We start from the raw sequence: 25,307 nt of genomic DNA, 5'->3' as shown, positions 1-25,307 counted from the left end.
CGAAGTGCAGGAATGAGTCCTTTTTCGGTGTAGTTAGTGCAAGAGGTACAACAATTTTAGCCAATCAGACGAAATAACTAAATCAACGGCAACACATGATTGGTTAAATTCCTGGAGTTTCTACACCGAAAAATGAACTCATTCATGCACCTCATTGTATACTATTATTTATGTAGTCTAAGGTATTGTCAACACGTGTATCTTTTCATAAGTACTATTTGATACTATTTCTGTTTATCTAATAGTATAATTATACAAAAAAGTAAAATTTAGTCAAAAACAAAATTTAAAATAAATAGGAAACGAATTCATGATTGTCATAAGTTTGTAACATATTTGTAGTATTTTAGATTAATCTTGAGTTAAAATGGAAGAAACATCGCAGCAAAAGCAAGGTAAGCATAAATATATAATGGTTTAAGTAATAATGTTTTTACATACTCATATATGAGAAATGGACCCTTTTTTTATAACATGAAAAAAAATGGTTATAAGTTTTAAATTACAAAATATAAATAAAAAGTTTTTTCTACAAAAACCAAACAAAAAAGTAAAATTTTTAAGACACAAAACATTTTTCATCATCGAATTGTTCATTGTTTAAATATAAATAATTTTTCTCGGATGTGTAATAAGCAAAGAACAAAGTTTTATAATCAATTGAATTTAATTTCATCAATATTGGAGGTGAGATAGGATGTTCTAAATAATTATTGTTTTATGATTTGTTTAATATATTAAAAAGAAAAAAAAGATGAAAAATCTTTAGACTTGCTTGATTCTTACTAGAACAAAATTATTCATGATGTAAGGGCCATAATAGAGGAATATTAGATATTAGGAACAGGAATTAAAATTTTAGGATCATTTTCCTTAATGAATATTATAAATAAATAATAAGTTACATTGTATCTTGTATAACACATTTATGTCTTACGTTTTATTTGTATCCATTGTGTCACATTTAATATTTATTGAGAAAACTGATACTAAAATTTTAATTCTTATTTCTAATATCTTATATTCCTCTATTGTGTGCAGGCCTTAACACTACAAATAGAGAATGATTTGCCATTATCTAGATTTTTTTTTAATGGACTTGTTTGGTTTTTGCAGAAAACCTTATAAAAAAATTTTAAATTATACAAAAGTATTCTTTGAGATATAAATGTATATTTTTGTTGTATCTATTTGAAAGACTGTGATGGAACGTCTAGTCTTAATATTATTGCTGTACAATATGGAGACACTGATTCAGATGCAGAAGAAATAAAAACAGATTCTACAACTGAAAATCAACACACTGTGTCACAAATACCAACACAGACTGTACAGCAATATCGTACAGTTGAAGAAACTTTATCATCATGCGAAGAAATTGATAGTGAAGATGATTCTAATAGTAGCATTGATGTCAGTAGCAGCAGCAGCAGCAGCAGCAGTAGTAGTAGTAGTAGTAGTAGCAGTAGCAGCAGCAGCAGCAGTAGTAGTGATAGTGACTCAGAAGATTTTGCAAGTACTAATAACAGGTACTATTATCTTTTCATAAATTTTAAAAATAAAATTATAATGCACATTTATTACATATTTAATTTACTTAAAATTTTTTTATAAGTAGTAATAGTATGAATTTTTTATGTATTTTATCTTTTAGAAAAAATGAAAACAAGGCGAGCAAAGCAAAGCAAAAGGATAAATATGTAAATGAGCTAGATGATCTTCCACCAATAGAAGACTTACATATTAGTGTCCCTGAAGTTTTATGTAATCCATTAGGCGAGGTATAATTAATATAAACTAATATATATTTGTTAAAAAATTTGTAAGATAAACTTCTAAATGTTTTTAAATGTTCATATGGTTAAGTATCGTCTTGTTTAAATATTTTAGATCGAAAAAATAGTAGAACAATTGGTAATCGTAAAACCAAAGCCTGGTGAACCTACGCTTAATTTGGACACAGTTTTATTTGTGAACAAAGGAACAAAAGCACTTGGCAAAATATTCGACGTATTTGGGTCCGTGAATAATCCGCATTACTGTGTTCGCTTTAACGACGCTGAACATATACAAGAAAATGGCATTAAAGTGGGCATGCAAGTTTATTATTGCCCGAGTAATACTGAATACACGTCTCTTGTTTTCCTGCATGAGTTAACAAAGTTGGTACCTTGACAAGTACAACATGTGTTACATGCGATTGTAACATATTCAAAATAAATGTTTTTTTTTTTGCAGGATAAAAGCTTGCGATACAGTTGGCGATGACGAGTCGCCAGATTTTTCAAATGATGAGGATGAACAAGCATATGAAAAGCAAAGAAAACAGAAGAATAACAAAGATTCTTCTGATGGTAAGACGCAGAAGCGACAACGTCGGATGGGTGAGTGTATTTCAAATTCAGTATCAATCTATTCCAAAGTATCACGAGTTGCAACTTTAAACCTTAACTTCTAGTCAGAAGTGATACTGTACATAATGATGTATTTCTGTAATGTGCGCTTTTTATAATTTACCTCTAAAACAAACGCATATTTCTCTACACTCACCAATTGTTACAAACAACTAAACAATTTATTACTAATTGAATTTTAGGCTCTTACAATAATACAACAATGAGCTGGCAATCGAATCATCCGTGGAATCAAAATAGAAATGTTCATTCTCCGAGATATAATCGAAAGAGGCAGCATAACTGGAGAGATAATTCTGCACAGGATGGCTCATATTCCTATAATGAATCTTGGCAACAATATCCATATCAAAATAATGCTTATTGGCAGCCAATTCCAGAGAATGTGTATCTGATGTCCAATAGACCACATGAAGACTACAGAACATCACATGACAGATCGTATTTGCAACAATATGGCAATTCAAGTACTTCAGACGGTGCAAACCAATATTATCAAAATGTCGAGTCTAATTTCCAAAGTAACAATACACAAAATCAATATCCTAGAATTTTCTTCGGCGCTCCTCCGAGATTCAATTCATGCCCACCCGCAATGACAAATTACCAATTTCCTAGTGCGTCATATTCGTATATGCCTTCTTATTCGAACTATGCACAACCACCAGTGCCAACGACGAATACTAATTCACATTGGTCTGCACCAGTTCCTCCGTCTTCTTCAGATACAAAGGATAGTACGAAGTAATAATAAAAGGTATTAATAAAAAGAAGCATTCAATCATTTGAGTGAATTTGAATCGATACTCTATGTCAATTCAATGATTTAATACTTGTTTTTATTAATATCTTTTATACTTTCATAAAAAATATTTTTCATTTTCAATATTTATAATGTTAAAGTACAAAAATGTAATTTTATGAATATAATTATGAAATTTGTCTATATTTTTTCTAAATTTATTATTAATTTTGATTATATATTCTCCATGATCACAACATGTATATATACGTATGTCATTATCTCAGTCTTTTAATCTTTTATTAGAGATATATGGTGACCCCCTCTAAGATACGTTTTTTACAATTTACACAGATAATTTACTGTTTAAACGCTAGTTCCTAAGAAAAGTTCTCGTGGCAAAATATTCTCGGTGGTTGTCATTACTTTCTGAGAGATAGCGATCGAATAAAATCAGATGCTTCTGATCAGTCGAAATTGAACCTGAGTTTTCGGCGCAGACAGCAGACGCACAATTCTACGCCATAATCGCTACACATGTTATGTATATACACGTATGTAGATATTTTAATAAATATACAACTAAAAGTAACAAAAATATTTTCTTTACATTTTTATCTTATTAGTGACTTGTTTTATTAATTAAAAAGTCGTCATTTTTCAATTTATTTACTACAGGTTCTTCTAATTGACGTTCCGCAATTGCAATGTCATTCTTTATTTCTGTGACAAGCTCGTCTGTAAAAATAAGCAAGACAAAATAGTAACAACTGTAAAATAGTAATCATTTAAAAAAAAATTACTTTGAAAGAATAGTAATTCATATTTTACATTATTATTATGACAACATTCATTACCTAGAGAAGAAAAATCTCTTTCTGGTCTTATATATCCACTAATAATAACCTTGAGTTCCTCACCGTAGAAATCATCTTGGAATTTATGTAGCAGGTGAACTTCCTGCAAAATAATATATAATTTATACTTTGTTACTTAATTTACAAAGATATTTTTCTACATATAATAAAATGTTTATAACTACTTTTAAATAAATGATATCTACATACAATTTATATAACTACAATTATATTACACAATATAGAATATTTGAGCTGTCTTGGATTTAATTTAAAAAAATTAATCTTCTATATTTTGAAATTGTTTTTCATACCATTGACTTTTTTTCATTTTTATAATATGGATTCCATCCTATGCTTGCGACCATTTTGTAAACTGTCCCGTGCAAAGATGCCCAGCCATAATAAATTCCAGTGTTTAGATCCTTTGGCAAAGCACTGACTACAGGTTCTGAGAGATTAGCTGATATTTGTAAAAGAAAGAAAAAATATGTAAGTTTTTTCTGCAAAATTCATTCCATGTTCATGTTGGATCTTCAAAATTGTTATGTAGGACATTCACAAACTTGCTAGAATCAAAACTTTTTGCATTATTCATATTTTGTTCTACATAATTATTTTGATGGTCTCAAATACAGATTTTAATTGCAAGTATCAAAAGATAATATTTTGATCAAATGTGGCATCATAATAGATACTGAATCATTTTGCAGTTGCGAGATCTTTAAAAGAAATTAAAACTAAATTTTATAAAATATGCATAAAACTGATTGCCGGCAAAATAAAATATCAATTATATAATGTATTCTTGAAGATATATAATTAAAAAAATAGTGACTAAAATTACTTTATTTTATTTTTGTAATGGCGGAAAAAATTCTATACAAATTTAATAAATGCTACAAAAATCTACAAAAAATATGTAATAGAATTAAAATATTTTTATTAATCTTAATAATGAAATACATATTTTTCTATGAAAAAATATATATTTGTACAAAAAAATAGGAATAACAAATTTTTACTTTATTTTTAGCAAATCTTTGTACTTATTCATGGAAATTTTTTCTAGCAGGGTTGATTAGAAATATGTAAAATATTGTAATTCATTTGAAATAATTTCACCTATAAATTTATATAAATCACAGAAACGTACGACGCATTACAAAAATACAATAATTAAGAAAATTGTTCCAATCCTAATATTTTCACATAGATTTTTGTAACATATCTTAAATTTGTGAAGAATTTTTTTAAAACGCGAACGTCACGTCTCGCATATAATATCGAGTCTCGAAGCGAGAAACGGGAAGACGTAAAATGCTATTGATAGGCGCATGTTAATTTAAAACAAATGCATCTATCGATTCCAAATTCGAAATTCTATCTAGAGCGCGTTTTACTTAATGCTCGCGACGTTCTTTAAATTCATTTCATTCTTATATTATTTATCGAAAGTATTAAAGAAGAACAAATACTCAAGTCGCGAATGTTTGCAAACGTTAAGTGAAAGCGCGCCTCTAGTAGTTACGAAAAAAAAATAAAGGAAAAATCCTAACCTCTAGCAATGTGTTTCGAGCAGTGCTATAGGCGTGACGCAGATTTTAATTGTGATCCAAATAGGAAAGAATGATAAAGGAAAGCCATGCTCGTAAGAACCGCTCGCGATTTTTTAACAATGGAGAGAAGTGCGACTCGTCAAACGTTATTGTCCGATATTGATGTGTCACGATCAATACTCATTGTCAGTGTTCCGCTAATCCTAGGATTAGATTCTCTAGTTTGAACTCGATTTCACGCCGGGAAGAATGTTTGGAAGATGAAGGATACCTGTCGGAATGCCGAGCGCCCGCGAACCCCTGCCGAAACCCTTGATGATGATCCCGGATACGAAGAACGGCAAGATCTTGCTGTCCATGATCGCTGCTCGTCCACGTCGTTAATGCCGTCCTACGCTAAGCCGCATACCGGACGAAAAAGCGATAAACATACGACAATTAATAACATGACGTGGCGTATAGAATATCATGTCAATATCTTATGTCAGCGTAATGATGAATTCGACATTCAGCCGTGAATGATAACGGAACGATATCGTCGTTAATGGATTACATTTTTTTTCTCTTCGACGCGAATAACAAATCTTTATCTTCGAAGAAATTCCCCCTCTTCCCTTTGCAAAAATGAAAATCGAAGTATAAGTCGAATATTATAATGTACTTTTTAAATCTTGTAGAATAAAACGTCACTTTAAAAGAGTGAAAATTGAGTTTGTGCAATTTTCAAGTAATTTTTTACTTTACGAGATTTAGAAAATAAAGATTGTTCAAAGGCATGATGCTTTGTATTCTATTGTCCAGTATGATACAGATAAGCTCGACGTTGAGCAGAAAATTAATTTGTCTCCACAAATTGTCTAATTATCTTCCATCTCGCAATTTCTGATAACTCTTGTGAAGTTAAACTCTTTTAATCATTGCAGACTTTCAGTAATTAAATTTATTGTTTATTTTTAGAAGTTTTATGCCTTATTGACAACAAGACTTGTGAAAACCTCCACTCCAATGAACTTTGGACTTGCAATGTATGATAGCCGTTAAGTGAAAGACTTTAAGGATCATTTAATACAGACTCTTTAATTTAATTAATCACGGATCATCAATCTTACATCACTTTGTCATTTTATCCTTTGATTCTGTTTTCAGTATTGTTTTATTATGTTATTGCCGTATATCGTTAACATGTTTCTGTTTATTATTACTTTTGGTTTACTCATCAATTTTGAACAAAAGTAATAATTTAATTAATGTATGCGACTGAAGAAGACTAATTAAGTTGAAACTAAAATTGCAATTTATTGTACATCATAGTATGTAATTTGTAATATATAGATATTTAACTATTATGACATGCATGTTTTTACTCATTTTCGGTCTTGATTTCTAATTTATTTTGTAAAGGTTATTTTACAATAGCGTAAATATATAATAATCGTGATTGTAAGGTGTAACTCTATCAATGTAGATTAACTTTAATCTCAGTTTAATTTTCTTTTTATCTTTTTCTAGTTTTAAGAATAAGAAAAACGAGATTGAAGTTAATTTACATTGATAAAAATAGACATAAGTGCGTTTTACAACACTTTATGACCACTTATAGCTATGTTTACACTATTGTAGAATGGGAGTTGCCTCAAGAGGAGAGTAACACAAGCGTAAACGAAACTTCTAGGAAGCGAAAATTCGGACGATAGAACGCAAGAGGTGTAACGCTTCGATTTCGTTATTTTATCGATGCACATGTTACTACATTATATCATTAACATCATTTTTGTATTATTTTCAGTTTACTAATTAATTTTAAAGAAAGGTACTAGTTAAATTAACGTTTGCTGCTGAAGAAGAATGTAGTCAAGTAACTCCAATTTTTATTTTCGCCAGAGTTGCGGCGACTGTCTTACATAATATTTAATTTTTGGTAATTTGATCTCGCAATCTTTGAACTTCCCAGTACTTCATAAACGAGAATTAAGTAATAGATATAATTGTTGTTTTTAAACGTTTGTGTGTTCAATAATAGCTTTATATTAGAAGCACATTCGTTAAAGGCACATTATTTAAATATTCAATCACTGAAAAATCTTAACTGCATCTTCAAATCCTGCTCTTATAGATTAATTTTGTCAATAATTTTTTGAATTGAGGTATTGTTAATGCGATAAAAAAAACAAATTTTAAACTTCTATGAATATTATACAAATGATTATCCAGTTAGTTATATATCGCGTCGTAAGAAATTTAATACGTTTATAAATGGTTTTAAAAATCCAATTTATCAATAGTTTTTTGCACCTCTGCTCAATATTGCGTATGTTTCATACATTTGTTATAGTTACAATCGTTAATTCAAATTGCTAATGCTAAAACGTTTCTCGACGTAAAAATGCATCTGCTCTTTTCTTTTAATCCTTTTTATTTACTATAAAACTATGCTTTTAACAAATTGCAGATACGTGTACGAAATATCATCGCTCGAATTCGATATTCGATCGCTCGAACGACATCCAAATGGAACGGACGTAACGAAATTGCTCGTAGCCACAGAGAGCAAATGGGATTTTTCCTCTCGTGGATTCGTATGATACACTCCATATAATGTTCTGTATAATAAGGGATAGTTTAAATTAACATAAATTAATTTAAATATCACATAGAAAATTCTGTTACGACCGGGATGCCCTTAGCGAAATTATGTCTGTAAAGATTTCATGTCTATGCGATACTGATATCTCTTCCTTTCCCCTTATTCCGTCCCTCCAAATTCAGATTGTGACAATATTGCAACCGGTGCATCCATTTACAGAGATCTTTTTCTTTTTAAAAGAGTTTCATGTATACATATTGCGCGCATCTGCCAAGTGATTACACACATACATACAGTAGTAGACTCGCTAGAAAAAATTAAATAAAATCTGTGTACCTAGAAATAGTGTTAAAAAAAAATGAAAAGTAAAATAAGCGTTTGAGTTCTTCTAACACGTCGAGACGAACGTGTTTTTGGAACTAAAAAGGAAGAATGCGTTCAAAAAATAATTATATTATTTACACGATATATGCAGGTACATGAAATATGCAAACTGCGCACGACGAGGTCTCCTCTTGCCGCATATAAGTGGATTTCAATAGATGACTTGAGAGCGCTCTTGACGTCAAGAGTCATGAATGGAGAGAGCATTTTCTACTCCTACAATGCGTTCAGTCGCGATACTCCCGATTCCGATTTCCGGCGACTCGAATTCGAAGATTAGAATCGGTACAATTTCGACGTATACAATGCACTGCAGACGCGCGAGAAGAAAGGTCCATTTTTGCATGCCTGAAAACCTCTGTATCGGATCGAGATCGGTACGATTAAATTTTCAATTATAGAAATGAAAAGATCTACGGTCGACTGTTTTTGCACAATCAAAAAATAAATATAAATATCTTTTAGATGCTGATAGTGTCCTTGAAATATATTCTAACTTAGAATATATTTTAAAATAACATTGAGACCTAAACTCTACGAAATTATACCGGTTTTAATCCCTGTTTAGATCCTTATAAAAAAAAATCGCGAATGAGATGTTCCTATACTGCTTTACGCATAATACGTATGAAAAGAACTCTCACGATATCATGCAAGATTAACGTCTTTATTACATCGAAATGATCCGGCAACTCTATATCTTTTTAATAACGGCATTATTATTAATAGTAATATTATTATTACGATTATTCCCTTCTTTTCCGGTCTTCTACGGTTCGATTTAAGCTTTTGCAGGCGTACATACACTCACATTCGCGGAGACTATCTGTTTCGATGTCTTTTGGAGTTGCTGCATGCGGCGTATAAGAATTCTCCTTTCTCTTTATCTTTCTCTGACACGTAACAGTATTTTTTCTAAGAAATGCATGATTTATTTATTATCGATCTAATTTGGGAAAAACGTAGATTTCCGGGTAGACTAAACGGATCCAAGGCATTTTGCCACATGTACCAGCTACTACATTATTACTATTACCCTATTTTCATTATTATTCGTCTCGTTACTATATAAAAATAATACAATAACTAATAATTATGATATTTATACCACTAATTAATGATCAGTTAGCTGAAATGGCCATTCCTCTGTTTCTCTCTTGAATAGGAATAATTAATAAGTAAATAATCTTTATCCGCAATCTATCTCCGCAGTTTTAATTTCTAATATTTAATAAGTGCTTATCATATCTATGTTCAACAAGGTATCCTCGACAATTATTAACGTAACAACCTTCCAGCAGCGCAAGGACTAAATTGTATTTTAATCCTTTTTCCTCTCTTCTTTTTATTTTTCTCCTTCCTACTTCTCTGGGCCACAACAGTATAATCTTTCAATTAATCTCAAGATCAATGAGTTAACAACACAACATGTTATGCAAGCATTACTGAAATTCTGTAATATCGATTATATTTGGCAAAGCGACATGTAAACTCGCTGCTTAATCTTGCTGTTCATAGTATATATAGGCCTCGCGCGGAGGCATTTTCTTTTTTTTCCACAGGCATCTAGGCACAACAGATACAAAAGTAGTACACTCAGAAGTATCCAGATTTTCTCGTAGCAATCTATTATTTTTAAAATAGCACTATCATATACATCCTAAGATAACGCGCGCATCGGCGGGTATATTCTTCTTCCTTGCGTCTCCATTTGTTTTTTTTTTTTTTTAATTACTACAACGAGCCTGTAGTGTTAAAGCAAATACGTATATTTATATATGTATATCATTTGCACATAAATGGAAACGCGTCATTTCGCAAGAATGTTAACACAACAAGCTCGCATAGTGCAATAGTATGGGTTACAACATCGAGAGCATACGTGTATATCTTCAATCACATTCCCGTACATAACCCTCATCTGTATATAAAATCTCTTGTAGAATAGAATAGAACCGAATCCAATACAACCGTAGTATCCATGATTAAATCTCGCGTTTACGTACATTATCCATATATTATCTTATTGTTGAGACATAGCAGAGGGTAGCACTTTAGAGTGCTTTCGGTGATGGCGATTCTACGAGTAACATATTTAGGGCCCTTTTCGCCTACTACATGCGCGTTCTTTTTTTTTAATAATGACGCTATTACAGATCCTCTCAACTGCAATATTTTTTCTTTTGTAGTGAAGAAATAAATACAACATATTTCTATATGAAGAACGAGTTTCTTCTGCAAGTTTCTACCAGTACCTATACACTGTGTTTTTGATCGCACGATATGCGCGACGGGATAGTAGAATTCTTTCTTCTATTAAAAAAAGCAAATACGATGTGTGATATACATTGAGATGACATCACTGATTTCACGTAATGTGGGACTCTTAATCAAATTATTTGTTTTTATCGCCGTTTTCCCTCCCAGAAAGAAAGCTAACTTCCGATGTTGCTACAGCAAAACAGAGGATACATGGGAAGGGGTTGTGGTAGAGACTAGCAATTATTGGGATCTGGCGGCGTAACAAGGTATTCATCGGCACGTTTATGGTCGGACAACGCTCGCATTGTGTACGAATCCTGCGGTAAATCGCTCTTTCTTCGTAAAAGCGGTTTCACTTTGTTCACGTTTGTCATTTTCTTCGCCTGCATAACAAAACACTTATTTAATGATAAGAATATGCGACACGTTTTATATAATAAAGCATCCAAATAAAAAAACAGAGATATTGATAAATACCTCATTAGCTTTAGCTTCGATTTTCTCCAAGGTAAGTGGAGTTTGATCCGTGTCACCATCTTCATCGGGTGGTGAATTATCTATGTGTTGTGCTGATGTGTAGGATGTATTATTCGTTGTGCCTTTATTTGCCATATTATAGTTTGGATGCCTCATTGCGAGCGCCTCCACGCGCATCCATGCTTCATCTCGATCTTTCATGAGCTTTCGTTCTCTTTGACGCTCCTGTGAAGTTTTGGAAAATAATAACACTTTAATCTTTTTACAAAATCGACATAGAATCGTGTAATTTTAATTATAATGTTGATTTATTTTAAATTCGTCAAAATATATTCGTCGTTTTTATTTAATGTTGGACATAACTAGTTAATTTATTTAGTGATTCATTTAAGCAGTTTATGCTGAAAATGTAAATAACTATCTTTGCAAATACCTGATAGTATTGTGTTGTACATTCGTCGAATACTTTTTGATTCATCTCCATGAAAAGTTTCAGCGCGTTGTAAATTAAACCGTGGATCGTCTTGTTCCAATGGTTGCGGGAGTTTCTATAAAAAGCTGGATACATTATCGGTAAGATGACGGAGTAATTGTCCGATATCAAGGACATTATGTATTCATTATTCCAATAATAGAGAGCTCTTTCCGCCACCTGAAACAACAAGTGCGCGCAAGTTAGACCTCGGACGAAACAAAGTAACGAAACTGCGTACTTGCCTGGAAATGCGGTGATGACACGCATTTGGCTAATTGCCTAAACAACGGATCCATGACCTTCTGAAATTCGGCTGGTTCAATGACGTCCAAAATCTCTTCGAGCTCGTTCAAGAACATAACTTCTTTAGGGGAATGTGTTTTTGGCCAGAATTTTAGCAGATTTCTAATTACGGGCTCCGTCAACGACGGATCCTTCTCCAGAAATTGAACGACGCAGTACGCTAGTTGTGGATGGTATACGGATAATGACTTAGCTTTATGCAACGGTAACAGAACTTTTAACAAAAACACTTTGTGCTCTTCCTTTAGCGGCAGAGCAAAGCCGTTTATAATACTGCAAAGAAAATAAACGCCGATGAATATGTCTTATAAATTTCTCAACGTTATGCACTTTGCATTCTTATTTAACTTATTATTACCTTCCTAAAATTTCAAGCAGTTCTGCGATGCCATTGTGATGTTCCGTCTCATAAATAAATCGATAGAAAACATTATTGATCTGTTTCCTAATGTACGCCCTGAGTCCTAGGAATTTGCCATAAATCCTATGCAGGGTCGTCTTAAGGAAATCCCTCTCTCTTGGGTCCTCGGAGTCAAATAACTCCAAGAGCTGCAGCACGAACTTTTGATCTATGTAACGTCTCGCTATGGACGGCTGGAAGTCCTGCGACTCCAGCAGTCGCAAAAAGAATTCGTAGACGAGCTGCAAATGCGGCCAAGCTGCCTCCAACGTCGGCTCATCCTCTTCCGGATCAAACTCCGCGCCATTAGGATTTGATGACGGGGGTAGCGTCCGGAATAAATTCACGGCGAACTGCAAGGATTTCCTTCATCTCGGTAAAACCCTTCAACTTTATTCTCTCGAAGCACCATTTTATTTAGATTACGCGTGTACACATTTTATCTTTTTTTTTCTTTGAAAATACTTTGGAAATGTGAATGCTAAAAATACTTTCTCTTTTTTTATACTGTCAATTTTAATTTTATTTTTCTAGCACCATATAATTTTTTTTCTTTTCCTCGTGTCTACAACTACGTTTTTCATTAAAGTTTATCTTCATTTTTATACAGAACCAATTTCTTAGCATTTACAATAGCTGCTAAAAGTTTCCGGCCAATGAGTAATTCAGTACACATTATAAATTAACACAATTCTTGTTATAATCAGTTTGAAAATATTTTACAATTTTTAGATATTAGATTAGAATATATCAGATATTGGAGTACTAGATTTTTATTGGTAACGATTCTTTATCCAAGCAATATAATAAAATTGCTCATTGACCGGAAACTTTTAGCAGCCACTTATGTCTACAGTCTTATATTTTTAATCAGTACACTGTGCTCTTACGCATATACAAAATGTATTAAGAATTCTTACCATGTTCACCGCCTCGGGATATATCGCTTCGGTAATAACGTTTTTGTTTTTGGTTACATACTCGACCATCTCGTGGAGGGCAGTGCGCTTTACCTCCTTCCATTTCAAATCTGACAACGGGTCGGATTCGAAGTCGAAGAGGACACAGCATTGCCGTAGCTTCTGTATAAAAAGTTCCTCCCGTTCGTTTCCCTGTTGTGTTTCTGGAATCAGATAGCCGGTGATTAATCGCGCCGCACTCGGCAGCCTGTACCTCAGGAAGCGAGTGAACGCTAATAGTATTGCGTCTATTAATCATATTAGCCTATAAGAGAATATCGATGCACGCCAATACGAAAGGGTACATTCGAATATGTATCCTTTTTGCGCTACCTTTTTTTTTACTCTCTTTTTCTCGTTTGAATTATTTTGCTACAAATAGCTTTCTCACCTGCCTAACTGGCCTTCTTGACATACATGAGAAATGACTCTCGAACGAAGTTAAATCTTTGGAATAATTTATGTTTCATATATCAGCGTCAAGATATTATCGATTATAAGTTCTTATACTGTACAATAGACGCATGATTTTATTTTTATTATAAAGTTGTGTCACACATATAGATATGCAAAATGCCAACATTCGTGATGTGGAAATAATTGTGTAATTTTCAGCAAAGGAACTAAATCAATTTAATAAAGGACGTCCGATAAGAGAAAATGAGACTATCTAGAGTGCAATTTGTCGCTGATAAAAATGCATCACGCGATCAAAATCGATATTCTGTTCGCTTCTTTGAACAATCTGATTTGCATAGACAGTTATTTCAGATGTTAATCGACCTCCATTTCTTAATACACGGCACAAAAAGAGCGCTGTCGCAGGATTTGCCTTTAGTTAATATTTATGCAAGCTATAACGGTACGTCAGCCGCAGACATTTGATCTAAAATCTTGAAGGTGCTCCGCTTTTTCCGATTATTGGGGTGGGCTTTGAAAGAAGATCGATAACGACCTTCAAAATATCGCGACTGTAACCGAGCGGCATTATTTATCGCTTGCTAATTCTGGCAGTTTCTGTAATAATAATAGGAGTAACGAGATCGATTGCCGAATTCATCGCGAGCCAACCATTTCATGGACATCATCCTCGCGCACAACCAAATGCTAATAATGTTATTAATTAAAGGAAGTATTTAAAACAAACCTTCAATGATTTTATTTATCGATATAATTTCTTGTATCATTAATATAACAATTAGATACAGAAAAAAAGTCCACAGATTTAATAAAAATTTGCCTAATCGAAATATGTAAAAATTATCTGCAGAACTGATTTAAACGATGGAGAAGCTTTACCGATTAGAAGAGGTTGCAAAGGCTGATAGTGGAGCGCAAACGTCACCGGGTAACCCTTGCTCGCGTCCTGCGGCAAGACCGTCGCCAGAGCAAGACCCTGATGAAAGCTGGGACTTTTGGGCAGAGCGCCGCCCAGAGGGCCAATTCCACCCACGTGAACCATCGCGCGATGTTATGTTCAGGGCCGACTTTACACTCGCACTTTACTCATTGGCGAATCTCTTCGGACGCTTTTGGCTTTGGTACACAGCACGCACACGCGTTCTGTTATTCACGTATAGTCTCAATAACTGTTTACAATTTGTAATACTTTGGACTCGCACACAGGATCGGTCTCTTCTTGATGTCAAAATCAGAGATCAATAATATTCCCCACCTTTGTGATTTCATTCTTTTCAACATGGCATTAGTTAAAGATTTTACATATAAAGCATCACAATAATTTATTTAAATATTATTATTACATTTAAACCAATATTTTTTGGGTTATTATTTAAACGAACGTTTGATTGTCGAAAGAGTTTTTCATAATTCTAAGAAATAAAAATAAACATTCCACTGTATATATGTCAGTTTGCACAAACATATTTAGGCAAGTATTGTACGGTAATAATTTTTCTTAATTTCAACAGCAATATTCTGAATTCCATAAACGTGTAGAAATGCCGGTAAAACATAAACATGGAAGAGAAAAAAATCTAGTTGCATAAACTTGAAACCTATTATATTATAGAAGATTCAACTAGAAACAAATGAGATATTTATTATTAAATTCATCAAATATTCTTATAAAGTATTGAGAAGTAAAAAATAATGATAATAAGTAATTCTGATTGGATTAATTACTAGAATGCATTTTGTATGAACTTTTTGTATAATTAAAATATTTTCTCAGTATGCATACAACTTCTTTTCCAAATTATCTATTCTTCTCTATTGCAAAGACTGTATATGTGTTTAAAAAATAACATATAAAAAAGAAAAAAAAATATTAAAAAATTACTTTTTATAATCACTAACTTCGCGGATCTCTATTGTGTTTCAATTACTAAGTAATTTCAAGTACGTTCTTTGACAATTTATACACTGAAAGAAAAATTAAGAAATATTAAGCACAAACTATTGACATTTCTTTCGAAATTTATTAATTCTTCGCAGTATTTAAATCAACAATTTATTAGAGAAAATACTTGATTTATTTGTTTACTTTATTTGGGATACGTTTACTCCAAAAATTGTATTCCTATAGAAACATAATAAAAAAGAGATTTCTTATACAGAAATGTGTATATATATATATATATATATATATATCACAACTAATTTTTTTTATGATCAATAAATCAAAACAAATGTCACGAGAAATATTTGGCTCTCAATGATAACTTTTTTTTCTTTCAGTGTATATATTCCCGGATTTTACGGATTTAACCCATTCGGACGGAAACCAGTTTCCGGAGAATGTTTTATTATATAATTTGCAATCATCCGCCAATTTACTCAGCGAAATGCGACGCATAACTTTATTAAGCCACGGCGATTGTCGGCCTTCGACGAGTAACTTTTACCGGCTTCCCACGTTATTTTCCGCATAGCTCGAAGCTACGAAGGAAACGCGCGTGGTTTTACGCGTTTTGCCAAACCATGCAGAAACGTAACTGTACTTTGATGCAATGCAACAAGAATCGTCTGGTGTAGTACAGTTGTAAGAATATTTTCGCACAAAGCGAGTTTGAAAATATAACGTGTGTGAGCAAATATAACATTATATTATTATATACACAAGTTTTACAAATGTACAAATTAATTCGCGCTGAATTAGGTGCGGAATTTATTGCAAATATTGTTTTCCGTAAATCAATAAATCTAATTAACTTTGTATATACATTAAATATTATCTATATTTCTATAAAGTGCACAATCATTATCAATATTTTATTCAAGTTAATCAAGCACTCAATAATAATCTGTAAAACTGAATTATTTATTAATCGTTATTAATGATTCCGTCAGACTTTCAGCTTATTTTTTCTCGCAAAGTACATCGCAACATAATCGTTTTCCAAAAATTAAATATATAAAAATTCTACGAATCCCATGTTCAGTTTTATTCTATTACAATTTCATTGCAATTCCTCGTTATTCCAACTAATCCACGATTCCGCGTATAGCGTACGTAAATCTCAAATGGGATTTAAATAAATGCTAATCGCCCTTGTCAAAGGCGATGTTATCTCTCACTAAATCCGAAACGCAAAACGATTTTTCTAAATCGCAAAACTCACCAGTCCTCGACAGTCCCTTCGAGTTTAAAATACACTAACTTTATTTCCTCAATCGGGAAACTTCTAAACCACAAGACTCACCAATTTTCTATCGGAAGCGTTTTAACCGAAAGAATTCGCCAACTTCTATTAAGAAAATTTTAACTTTTCAACTCGTCGACCATTGATTTTATTTTCCTCTCTGTTCAATATCCGCTATCCCTTTTAAATCGACTATAAATTATTCAATCGTCAAACGATCGCTTTCGTCGAACATTTGTGACATTATCCGTGACGCCGATCCGAAATAATTCACTTTTTTTCCCAAATCAACGACCTCGGAGTTGTCCGAGCTTCGGGAGTCGGTCGCGCCCGCTTTTAACCGGATTTTTTCACGGATTCGCGATAACAATCTCGCCGACACCACTGCGGAATCCGTCCGCCGCTAATTCTCGTCGTTGTTTAACGTTCGCAACAATCTGTTGCTTCGTCCGTGTCAATCGATCGGCTGGGGAAGGCAAGGCTCTTCACGGCCTTTCTCTCCTTGGGGTGTTCGCGCTGCGAAGCCACCCCCGTGAAATACCGGCGAGCACTAGCGGCGCGTCCTCGCGGGTCCCCGGAACCCGGTGACCGCGTTCGAGAGGGGGCGGGAGACGGCAGGAGAGGAGGAGGGGAACGGGCTGGCGGGTGAGATTCGCCTAAGTGGCACCAGGTTCAACGAACTCGAGGGTCCTCGCCGGGATCTCGCGGGTCATCTCTCTCGATCGGTCACGGGGTCGATACAATCCCCCTCGCCGAGATTCTGTGCAGGTGGAGCCGTCGCGCCGCGACCAGGTGGGGCTCTCGCGAGGGATGCTCGGGCGCTGGTCTCGGGATGGTTGGAGGAGAAGGATCAGAAAGGGATGGCCGAATCGAAGGCGGGGGTGAATGGGAGGAGGAGAAGAGAGGAGGGCGGAACCCCCTCCCCCGACTGTTTACGTTGGGAAAACGGGGAATCGTGAATCCGCGGGGCGCCTGCGCGACCCTCGTCGCACGCAATCGATAGACTCTGACGTAGGAGGTAGTCTCGCAACCTCGATTGACCGGCATTACATTGGGAAAGGGCAGGCGGACCAATTTGTCGCCGCCCTTCTCGCCTCTCTTCTCCTCGTTACTCTTCCTCGCTATCTTTTTCGCGTCTTATTCACCTTTCCATTGTTTATTTTCTCACGCTATACGTCTGCGCGTTCGATCTTTGCCCTGATTCAATTGTCCGATTATAATCGCCGTGGTATGTGAACTAGTTTCTTGTATAATGATTTCTTTATGTTACTTGTTGATCAGACCGATTTCAGAGTGCAAGCTATTCGCAATGATCGCAAAACGAGTGTGATACGACGTAAACACGTTTGAGATATGACATATTTCCTTTTCATTTTTATTACAATGCAAATCTCACCAATAACGCAAATGCAAAAAAAGATCGTTAATACCATTTATTTGATCTCACGGTATATCAAGAGAATTAACTCTTGCTTTTATATTGTAAAAAGAATTTCACTCATTTGAAGGACGCACTGCCAAGTTTAGCAATAATGCGCATATTTAATAATGTATTCCTGATTGAATGACTTACCGGACAACAGTGGCAATTTTTGCAGTTCCCGATTTTTCGATATGTTGAACCTGGAGCTGCTTTGCCGTTTATCCTTTTTGATTACGGGTCCACCGGGTTGATACTTGATTTTGTTGATAAGTGTAGGAGGAGGCGGTGCATTGCCCACAGGAGGTCCTCCGGTCACCTTGTTTGCCTATAGCAGATAAGATATTATTAAACGATAAACGAAAACTTTGTAGATAATTAATGAATGGATGCATTCAGCAGAACAATCGCTCACTAAGCGGATAAGTACCGGTCAAATATAATTGGATCTTACCTTCCTATACAGCTCAGAAGATTGCAGCATTGACTACGGGCGTTCATTAATCGAGTTTAATAACATCGTAGTTATAACTACTAACGTAAAAGTCTATAAATGTTAGTTAAATCTGATTTGGTGATAAAACCGGATTTAACTAGTATTTATGATACATTTACATCAGTAATTACAACAACGGATGTTACTAAACACGATTAACGGCGATGTATAAACATAGTTATAGCTGCAATGTTGCAACATTGTATATTGCAGTGCAATGTTGCAGAAATATTGTAAAGATTTTTTTTTGTAATATTACGTTAACGACGTTGCAGCAATGTTTTATCGTATAATTTAGAATAAAAGACAGCATGAAATTTTTTCACCTACATTTCTAATGAAATAAGTTCTTGAAGAAGCAAGTCTTAAAATTGAGTTCGAAGATGAAAGTAAGTGATATGTATCTTGACAATAACATTTTCGGTTCTTTCGTATAAAAATTAATTCAAAGACATATGATATTCCTGAAAGTTATATTTATGTGCCAAAATGTATTAATATAATAGCGTCTGAAATATCAGAAACGTCAAAACATATTGGCCCGTATTCAGAATGCGCTTAGATGTTAACGTGCTTTTCTATCATCTTTATCATTTATTAGACTTAAAACAAGTATAAGAACAACAAAGAGGCGCACTAACATCTTTGTAAACGCACCCTAAATACGAATCACTTTATTGTAATATTATTACAGTATCGCATTGCAATATTTCTAAAGACATTTTAACATTGCTGCAATATCATTCACAACGTTTTTACAATAAATATGTTGCAATCTTACGATAAAATATTTCTGAAATATTTATGTTGTTACAATTTTTCTGTGCTGTATGGGTTTAAATTTAATCAATCACATTAAATTGCTACTTAATCACTCAATGAGCGATTGTATAATAGTACGAATGAGTGCAATAAACAAACGTTGTAGTAAAACGACAAATTTCAGATGAAAAAGTATTATTACTCGGATTTTGGAAATTTTTGAAGATATTTGTATATCTATTTAGAATTTTGTAAAACTTTTTTATAATTTTTACAGATTCACTTTTGTAACATTCTTTATAAATAAATTTTAATATAAAAATAACATCTAATCTATTTTCAATCGAAAATTAAGAAATCGCAATGTGAATTAAATCTAAACAGAATTCAGTGATTAGCGTGGTTAATTCAATTATTTATCTTCGCATATTAATTCGATTGGGTTTATAGGTTTAAGAACGATCACTCGCTTTAATGAGATTAATATTTCATAAATGAAATGCGAGAAAGTGACATAAGCTCCACGATCTATAGCACGAGGTGTGCAAAAACTCCAAACATGATCACTCAATCTCTTTGTTAAGATTGAAAAGTGCTATCAACCATAAGTTCACGTTCATGTTTTATAGTTATTTTTTTCTGAATAAAAATAACGAAGCGTAAATAATTTTTTTAAATATAATCAATTAAAAATGAGATTTTCATAAATTAAACTTTTCTGAATTTTAATAAATAATTTAACAATACATAACTTTGTTAGTTTCAAAAAAATCACAAAAAATTAAATGTTTAATTTTTTAAAAATATTCAAAATTAAATACAGGTATTTTTCTCTACTCACGACGGAATTACGAATTTCTTCGGTTCTAAGACGAGATATCGATTGTAAATTGAATAGCATTTATATTTCATATAAATAAACCATTATTTATGTAAATCATTTTATTACTAGATAAAGATTATAGAACTCTATTAAGGAAAGTATAAAACAAATTTTTTTTTTAAATATAATTCTTAATACAAGGTATCTGATTGTGAGTCAAATAAGATCTATTTAATATAAATTAAATAAGAATAAAATGTTTATTTCAATCACTCACAAAAATAAAATTATCTTCCATATAGAACATTTGTAAAGAAACAAATTTTTGGTTTCTCTAACATTGGGCCCTATTTAATACTTGAATTTTTAATAAAGTCCGCAATAAAAATAAATTGAAAATAACAAAGGAACTAAATATTATCTTCCAAATCACTTTTAAAATGATTATTAATTGTATAAACGAAATCCTTTGTATCTATTCTAGTACTAAACATCACAGTTATCTTCAATTTTTTCTGTAATTAATTTTTTAATTTTTACCAATTCTTGGCCATTTGAGTGCAATTTTAGCCTTTCAAAAGTTAGCATCGTTGAAACTCGTTATCCTCTGTTGCAAGCACACATAATAAATGACAATGGTTATAATAATAAACGTATAATTAGGCTTATTTAATAAGTATATTGCTTATAAATTGTTTATAAAAATATACTTTTTCTAAAATCCAAAAATTGAAATGTAATTTGTTTTTTGTTATAAATAGGAAGTTGAACAATATTATAATCTATCATAAAATAATGTATACTTAATAAACTGCAGTGAATTTTTATAAAAACTGCTCATTTACCCACTTCGTTATAAGTTTTTGTTGCATTAAATAAACGAGTTACTGCTGGTTTTAATTCCCCAGCCACTCTTTATCTAATTCCTATGACACACCCTTTTTAAGCATATATTTTAGACACAAAGCGCGTTTTTAAATGGCAAATTTAAAAATGGTTTTTATTTAGTGCTGGGTCTTATTCGGCTCAAGTATCTTAACATTTGCTTTAAAAAATTAATATTTAACTTAAATACAGATTAACTTCAACATATGATTAAAAAATAAACTGTCTTTTTCTTAAAAATAAAATTTTTTACATCTCTTAATATAATATTTAATTTAAAAATTAATATTTAATTTGGATCATTGATGAGTCAGATTAATCAGCTTCATTACAATATACTAATTCAGTAAGTAGAGAGATGGATGTACTGAGAAAGAGAAATAAAAGAACGCTCGTTAAAGTATATTTTTTAAACGCCAATTTAAACAAGAATAATTTAGTAATGCAGTTATATGTGATATTAAGAATTAGAAAATCTATTACAATTCATGAAAACTATTAGATATTGAAAAATGATTGAAAGATTATTGATCTATTAATTTCACATAAACTATAGTCCAACAAGAAACTTAAAAAAAACTTTAATTAAACTTAATAACATTAAGAAAGAAAAACTGTGTAGAAACAATCTAATTATACAAAGTATAGTAAATATTATATAAAGTATACATTACATGCAACACAATCGTGCATTGATCACTCTACTGCCGCGCGATAAATGCGGCCGTGAACTTTGCAGGGAAAAAACATGTAAACGGACAGCGTTTCTTTTAATCGTTCTCTATCAGAGTTATAAAGTAGGTTATTCGAATGAGCGAGGAAAATCGTGGACACAAATGCTTCGGTTTATCTCGGGTTGCGGTTAAGTCGGCCGAACAAATGAACCGCGTTGGCGTCTCATAATGAATCCAATCAGCTCCCCTTCTTCTCGCTTCATTACAAACCGACCAACTAGTTACGCGAGCTTTCATCATTCACTTTCTCGATCGTTCCGCTTTCGGAGTTTTCGCGCCTAACGTCGAATATCTAATTAGCAATTACCAACTTCTTCAACGGTATTGTACATCGGCTGTATTACCAGCTAAAAGAGGCCAGGTGACCAAGTTCTCTAATGCAAATTTAAACAAAAGTAATTGAAAAAGTTGACATCACGAAACCAGAGAACCTATGACCTATAAGAAATTTCAGTTATTGAAAAACCTGAATAGAAAAACTGATCTGTAATTAATTTTTTGCAAAATATTCTTCACCGAGAGTTTACTTCCAAGCCTGTTCGTCGAAATATCTAACGTTGAATGCATGATAAAACATTGCGTAATCAATAACGCATCTGCGCAGTATGATGACAGGTAGTAACACATACGCAAGTTAAACGCATTCTAAAGAGGTGTAGTAAAACAGAATGTGTGTCCGCAGATTGCGGATAAAAATAGATGTAAAACACGATCTGATGAACTATTACGAAGTTGCCGTCACTCGTCGTCGCGTCGAGTCTGAGTTTTCATGTCACCGGTTGCTGTGTCTTCAGAAGAATATGCGCATGCAATCACGTACGCTTGATAAACAAAGTTGACGATCTTACACATCGTCTCTCAGTGAAACCCAGTATTTACTATCGCTCTGAGAGAGCTTAAAAAGATCCGCGCGACATAAACGTGCGATAATGCGGAAGTTGTTTCGCGGAATTGTCTCGCCCGACGAAGTGTTTTAACAAACTTAAAGGATAATTTGTCGCTTAAGATTAAAAAGCTTATCATTTATCAAAAAAAACATCACAAAACTATTTATTTGCAAAAATATTATTTTTAAAATAATTTATTGCAAATTATAAATGCATTTATACAGTGACAAAAGAATTTAATCATAATAGCTAACAAATATTAAGTAAAACAATGCCAATTAAATTCGGTTAATATAAATAATAAAAATAATATAACCAACCGTTTGGTAATAGAGGAAAGTTGCCAATACCGACATAAATCTTCTAAAGCGATATTCATACACATTTCTCGGAAAATAAACATTGCATTTTATTAATGCTGACAAAAACAAAATTTGTTTTGATCATTAAAAAGAAAAAATTTATAATTCATGTATATCAGTGACTTTTTCTATATAAAATCTGCTAAAAGCAAATTCTTAAAAATGAAAATAAATGAACGATTTTTTTTGCAAACTGCATAGTTTTAAACAATAGTGTATATTATTGACAATATTAGATCATTTGACATGTTGTAGCATCCTAAAACTTTTATTTATATTAAAATAAAATATTTAAATTATTTGTATTTTAATAATTTAAATTTATTTATATTTAAGTTTTTATTTATATATTTCTCATATTGCTACTATATACATAAAATTGGGGTGCAGCATAAACTGGCACACCTGGTCAATAAGACAGACTAAGATAATCATGTAGGATAGAATAAAAGGCACTTCATTATAAGATCAACTTAAGTAAATAACCTAATCTAATCTTGATATATTGTCGCGCTACATGTTGCGTCTTGCAAAACAGTGCGTAAAATATTTGTATAATCAACAAAAAATGTTTTACATCAAAAAGCTTTTGAAAATTCTTATATACATTAACTTGTATTTTGTACAGACATGACTCATATTAACCCTTCGTAGGCACATATATTTTTTACTTATTTTATAAGCACACGCAGTTTATTTTTGTTTAGCCTAACTTTTTTTTACTATTCTAGAATTTAAAAAAGTCATATAAAATTGAAAGTTTTTAATATCTATTCTACATTATTAAATAGTTGCTTAGTTTAACTCAAATGTTAAAATCATTGCTTAATAAAAATTGCAATTTGTTCAGAGATTTGAGAATAAAATTCTGTCTGGATAAAAAAAGACCTAATGTGCCAACGAGGGTTAAAAAACAAGAACAAGAAAAATGCATCATTACTGCCTACTATGTCAATTTTGGGATTCAAATTATTTTTAGTTTTATTAACCGAATATTTAATCAGCATTATTTCACTTAACATTTCGTAGTTATTACCAAACTTATTTTTCCTCTACACTCAAAAATTTAAAGTCACATTCATGTCAACGTAATAATTTTTAAAACATAAATTCCTAGTAATATAGAGTATGTTGATAAATTATTCTACTTTTGCGGTGTGTATTGCATTTTGGAATAAATTAATGTTTGTCATTGATTACAGCCTTGTGTGAGCAAATACTGGTTTACTAGTACTGAAATACTGGTAATAAATGCGAGAAAAGGCCGTTCAGTGTCGAGTTCACGGTCAAAGATTACATTATAGCTCTTGTGTTCTAACAAGAATTTCTACGTGAGGCACCGAGGGATGTGCAATATGCATTTAATTTTTTTCATCTTTCTAATGGCATTTCTCATTTTCATCAAAAGTCATTCATTATTTCGAATAAATGCGGCAGCAGTAATGATAAAAAAGAGTGATTATGTACGAGGTACCGTTTGATATAGAGTTGCTCTATTTTTAACGAAATGATTCAAGTTCTAGTTTGTTGATTTCTATTCTCTTGTTTTATTAAGCTATCATTCAACCTTTTTTAAAAACATTAATTTTTTAAATTAAACATACACTGAATTTGATAGCTGTTACAAGCATGATGTTTACAGAATTGTTCGTGGGATTAAAAACTCTATTTATTTTAAGATTTATGTAATTGACATAGTCATAATTATTGTAAAATATAAGTGCAGATAGTAAGTATTAATTTCTAAAGTATTATTTCTTAAAATAATTTTGATATTGCAAAAAAAAGATAATAAAAATATAAAATATATGCTAAAATGGCAATATTTAAAAGATTATTGTTACAATAAAGTTAATATTTAATTATATTGAATAAAGACAAGTATTTCTTTTAATTTAACGAAGGTTAATAAGAGTT

The 25,307-nt window shown here is 32.3% G+C and overlaps 3 protein-coding genes across 8 annotated transcripts in view; 1 reads left to right on the top strand and 2 right to left on the bottom strand.

Moving 5' to 3' along the window:
* Positions 1 to 176: 176 nt before the first annotated feature.
* Positions 177 to 3,754, top strand: LOC105200679 (H/ACA ribonucleoprotein complex non-core subunit NAF1). Of its 2 annotated transcripts, XM_039452414.1 has the most exons (7): positions 177 to 395; positions 1,199 to 1,529; positions 1,655 to 1,781; positions 1,891 to 2,162; positions 2,239 to 2,384; positions 2,597 to 3,171; positions 3,511 to 3,754. In XM_039452414.1, the coding sequence occupies exons 1-6, from the start codon at positions 368 to 370 to the stop codon at positions 3,160 to 3,162; spliced, it is 1,470 nt and encodes a 489-aa protein (XP_039308348.1). In that variant the 5' UTR covers positions 177 to 367; the 3' UTR covers positions 3,163 to 3,171; positions 3,511 to 3,754. The 2 variants fall into 2 exon arrangements, with proteins under 2 accessions (XP_039308348.1, XP_025993505.1); XM_026137720.2 differs by having other exon boundaries at positions 2,597 to 3,754.
* On the bottom strand, positions 3,440 to 6,799 carry LOC105200678 (riboflavin kinase). Its single transcript, XM_011168334.3, has 4 exons — positions 5,844 to 6,799; positions 4,328 to 4,476; positions 4,014 to 4,116; positions 3,440 to 3,894 (listed from the first exon to the last, which is right to left on the bottom strand). Exons 1-4 carry the CDS (start codon positions 5,929 to 5,931, stop codon positions 3,779 to 3,781), a joined length of 456 nt encoding a protein of 151 aa, XP_011166636.1. The 5' UTR covers positions 5,932 to 6,799; the 3' UTR covers positions 3,440 to 3,778.
* Positions 6,800 to 7,967: 1,168 nt separating this feature from the next.
* Positions 7,968 to 25,307, bottom strand: part of LOC105200680 (serine/threonine-protein phosphatase 2A 56 kDa regulatory subunit gamma isoform) — a 34,587-nt gene continuing 17,247 nt past the window's right edge. For 2 of the 5 annotated variants that reach the window (XM_011168336.3, XM_026137717.2), the window contains 7 exons: positions 18,595 to 18,769; positions 13,378 to 13,580; positions 12,416 to 12,810; positions 11,997 to 12,330; positions 11,713 to 11,931; positions 11,280 to 11,504; positions 7,968 to 11,200 (listed from right to left, as the gene is read on the bottom strand). In XM_011168336.3, the coding sequence (XP_011166638.1) occupies positions 11,036 to 11,200; positions 11,280 to 11,504; positions 11,713 to 11,931; positions 11,997 to 12,330; positions 12,416 to 12,810; positions 13,378 to 13,580; positions 18,595 to 18,769 (1,716 nt within the window). In that variant the 3' untranslated portion in view covers positions 7,968 to 11,035. Of the gene's footprint in view, positions 11,201 to 11,279; positions 11,505 to 11,712; positions 11,932 to 11,996; positions 12,331 to 12,415; positions 12,811 to 13,377; positions 13,581 to 14,715; positions 15,107 to 17,000; positions 17,755 to 18,594; positions 18,770 to 25,307 lie in introns of those variants that run through there. The other 3 variants (XM_026137718.2, XM_026137719.2, XM_039452413.1) reach the window with 3 other exon arrangements.

This window comes from Solenopsis invicta, chromosome 8 (genome assembly GCF_016802725.1).
Source record: "Solenopsis invicta isolate M01_SB chromosome 8, UNIL_Sinv_3.0, whole genome shotgun sequence".
NCBI classification, from domain to species: Eukaryota; Metazoa; Arthropoda; class Insecta; order Hymenoptera; family Formicidae; genus Solenopsis; species Solenopsis invicta.
The sequence above is the reverse complement of the archived record's forward strand: the minus strand, read 5'-3'. Positions and strand labels throughout refer to the sequence as shown.

Coding starts and splice junctions, on each gene's coding strand:
- LOC105200679 (XM_039452414.1), top strand. CDS start 368: ATGGAAGAAACATCGCAGCAAAAGCAAG. Junction 396..1,198: donor AACATCGCAGCAAAAGCAAG/GTAAGCATAAAT, acceptor TCTATTTGAAAG/ACTGTGATGGAACGTCTAGT. Junction 1,530..1,654: donor TTTGCAAGTACTAATAACAG/GTACTATTATCT, acceptor TTTATCTTTTAG/AAAAAATGAAAACAAGGCGA.
- LOC105200678 (XM_011168334.3), bottom strand. CDS start 5,931: ATGGACAGCAAGATCTTGCCGTTCTTCGTATCCGGGATCATCATCAAG. Junction 4,477..5,843: donor GGCGCTCGGCATTCCGACAG/GTATCCTTCATC, acceptor TACAAATATCAG/CTAATCTCTCAGAACCTGTA. Junction 4,117..4,327: donor AAAATGAAAAAAAGTCAATG/GTATGAAAAACA, acceptor ATTATTTTGCAG/GAAGTTCACCTGCTACATAA.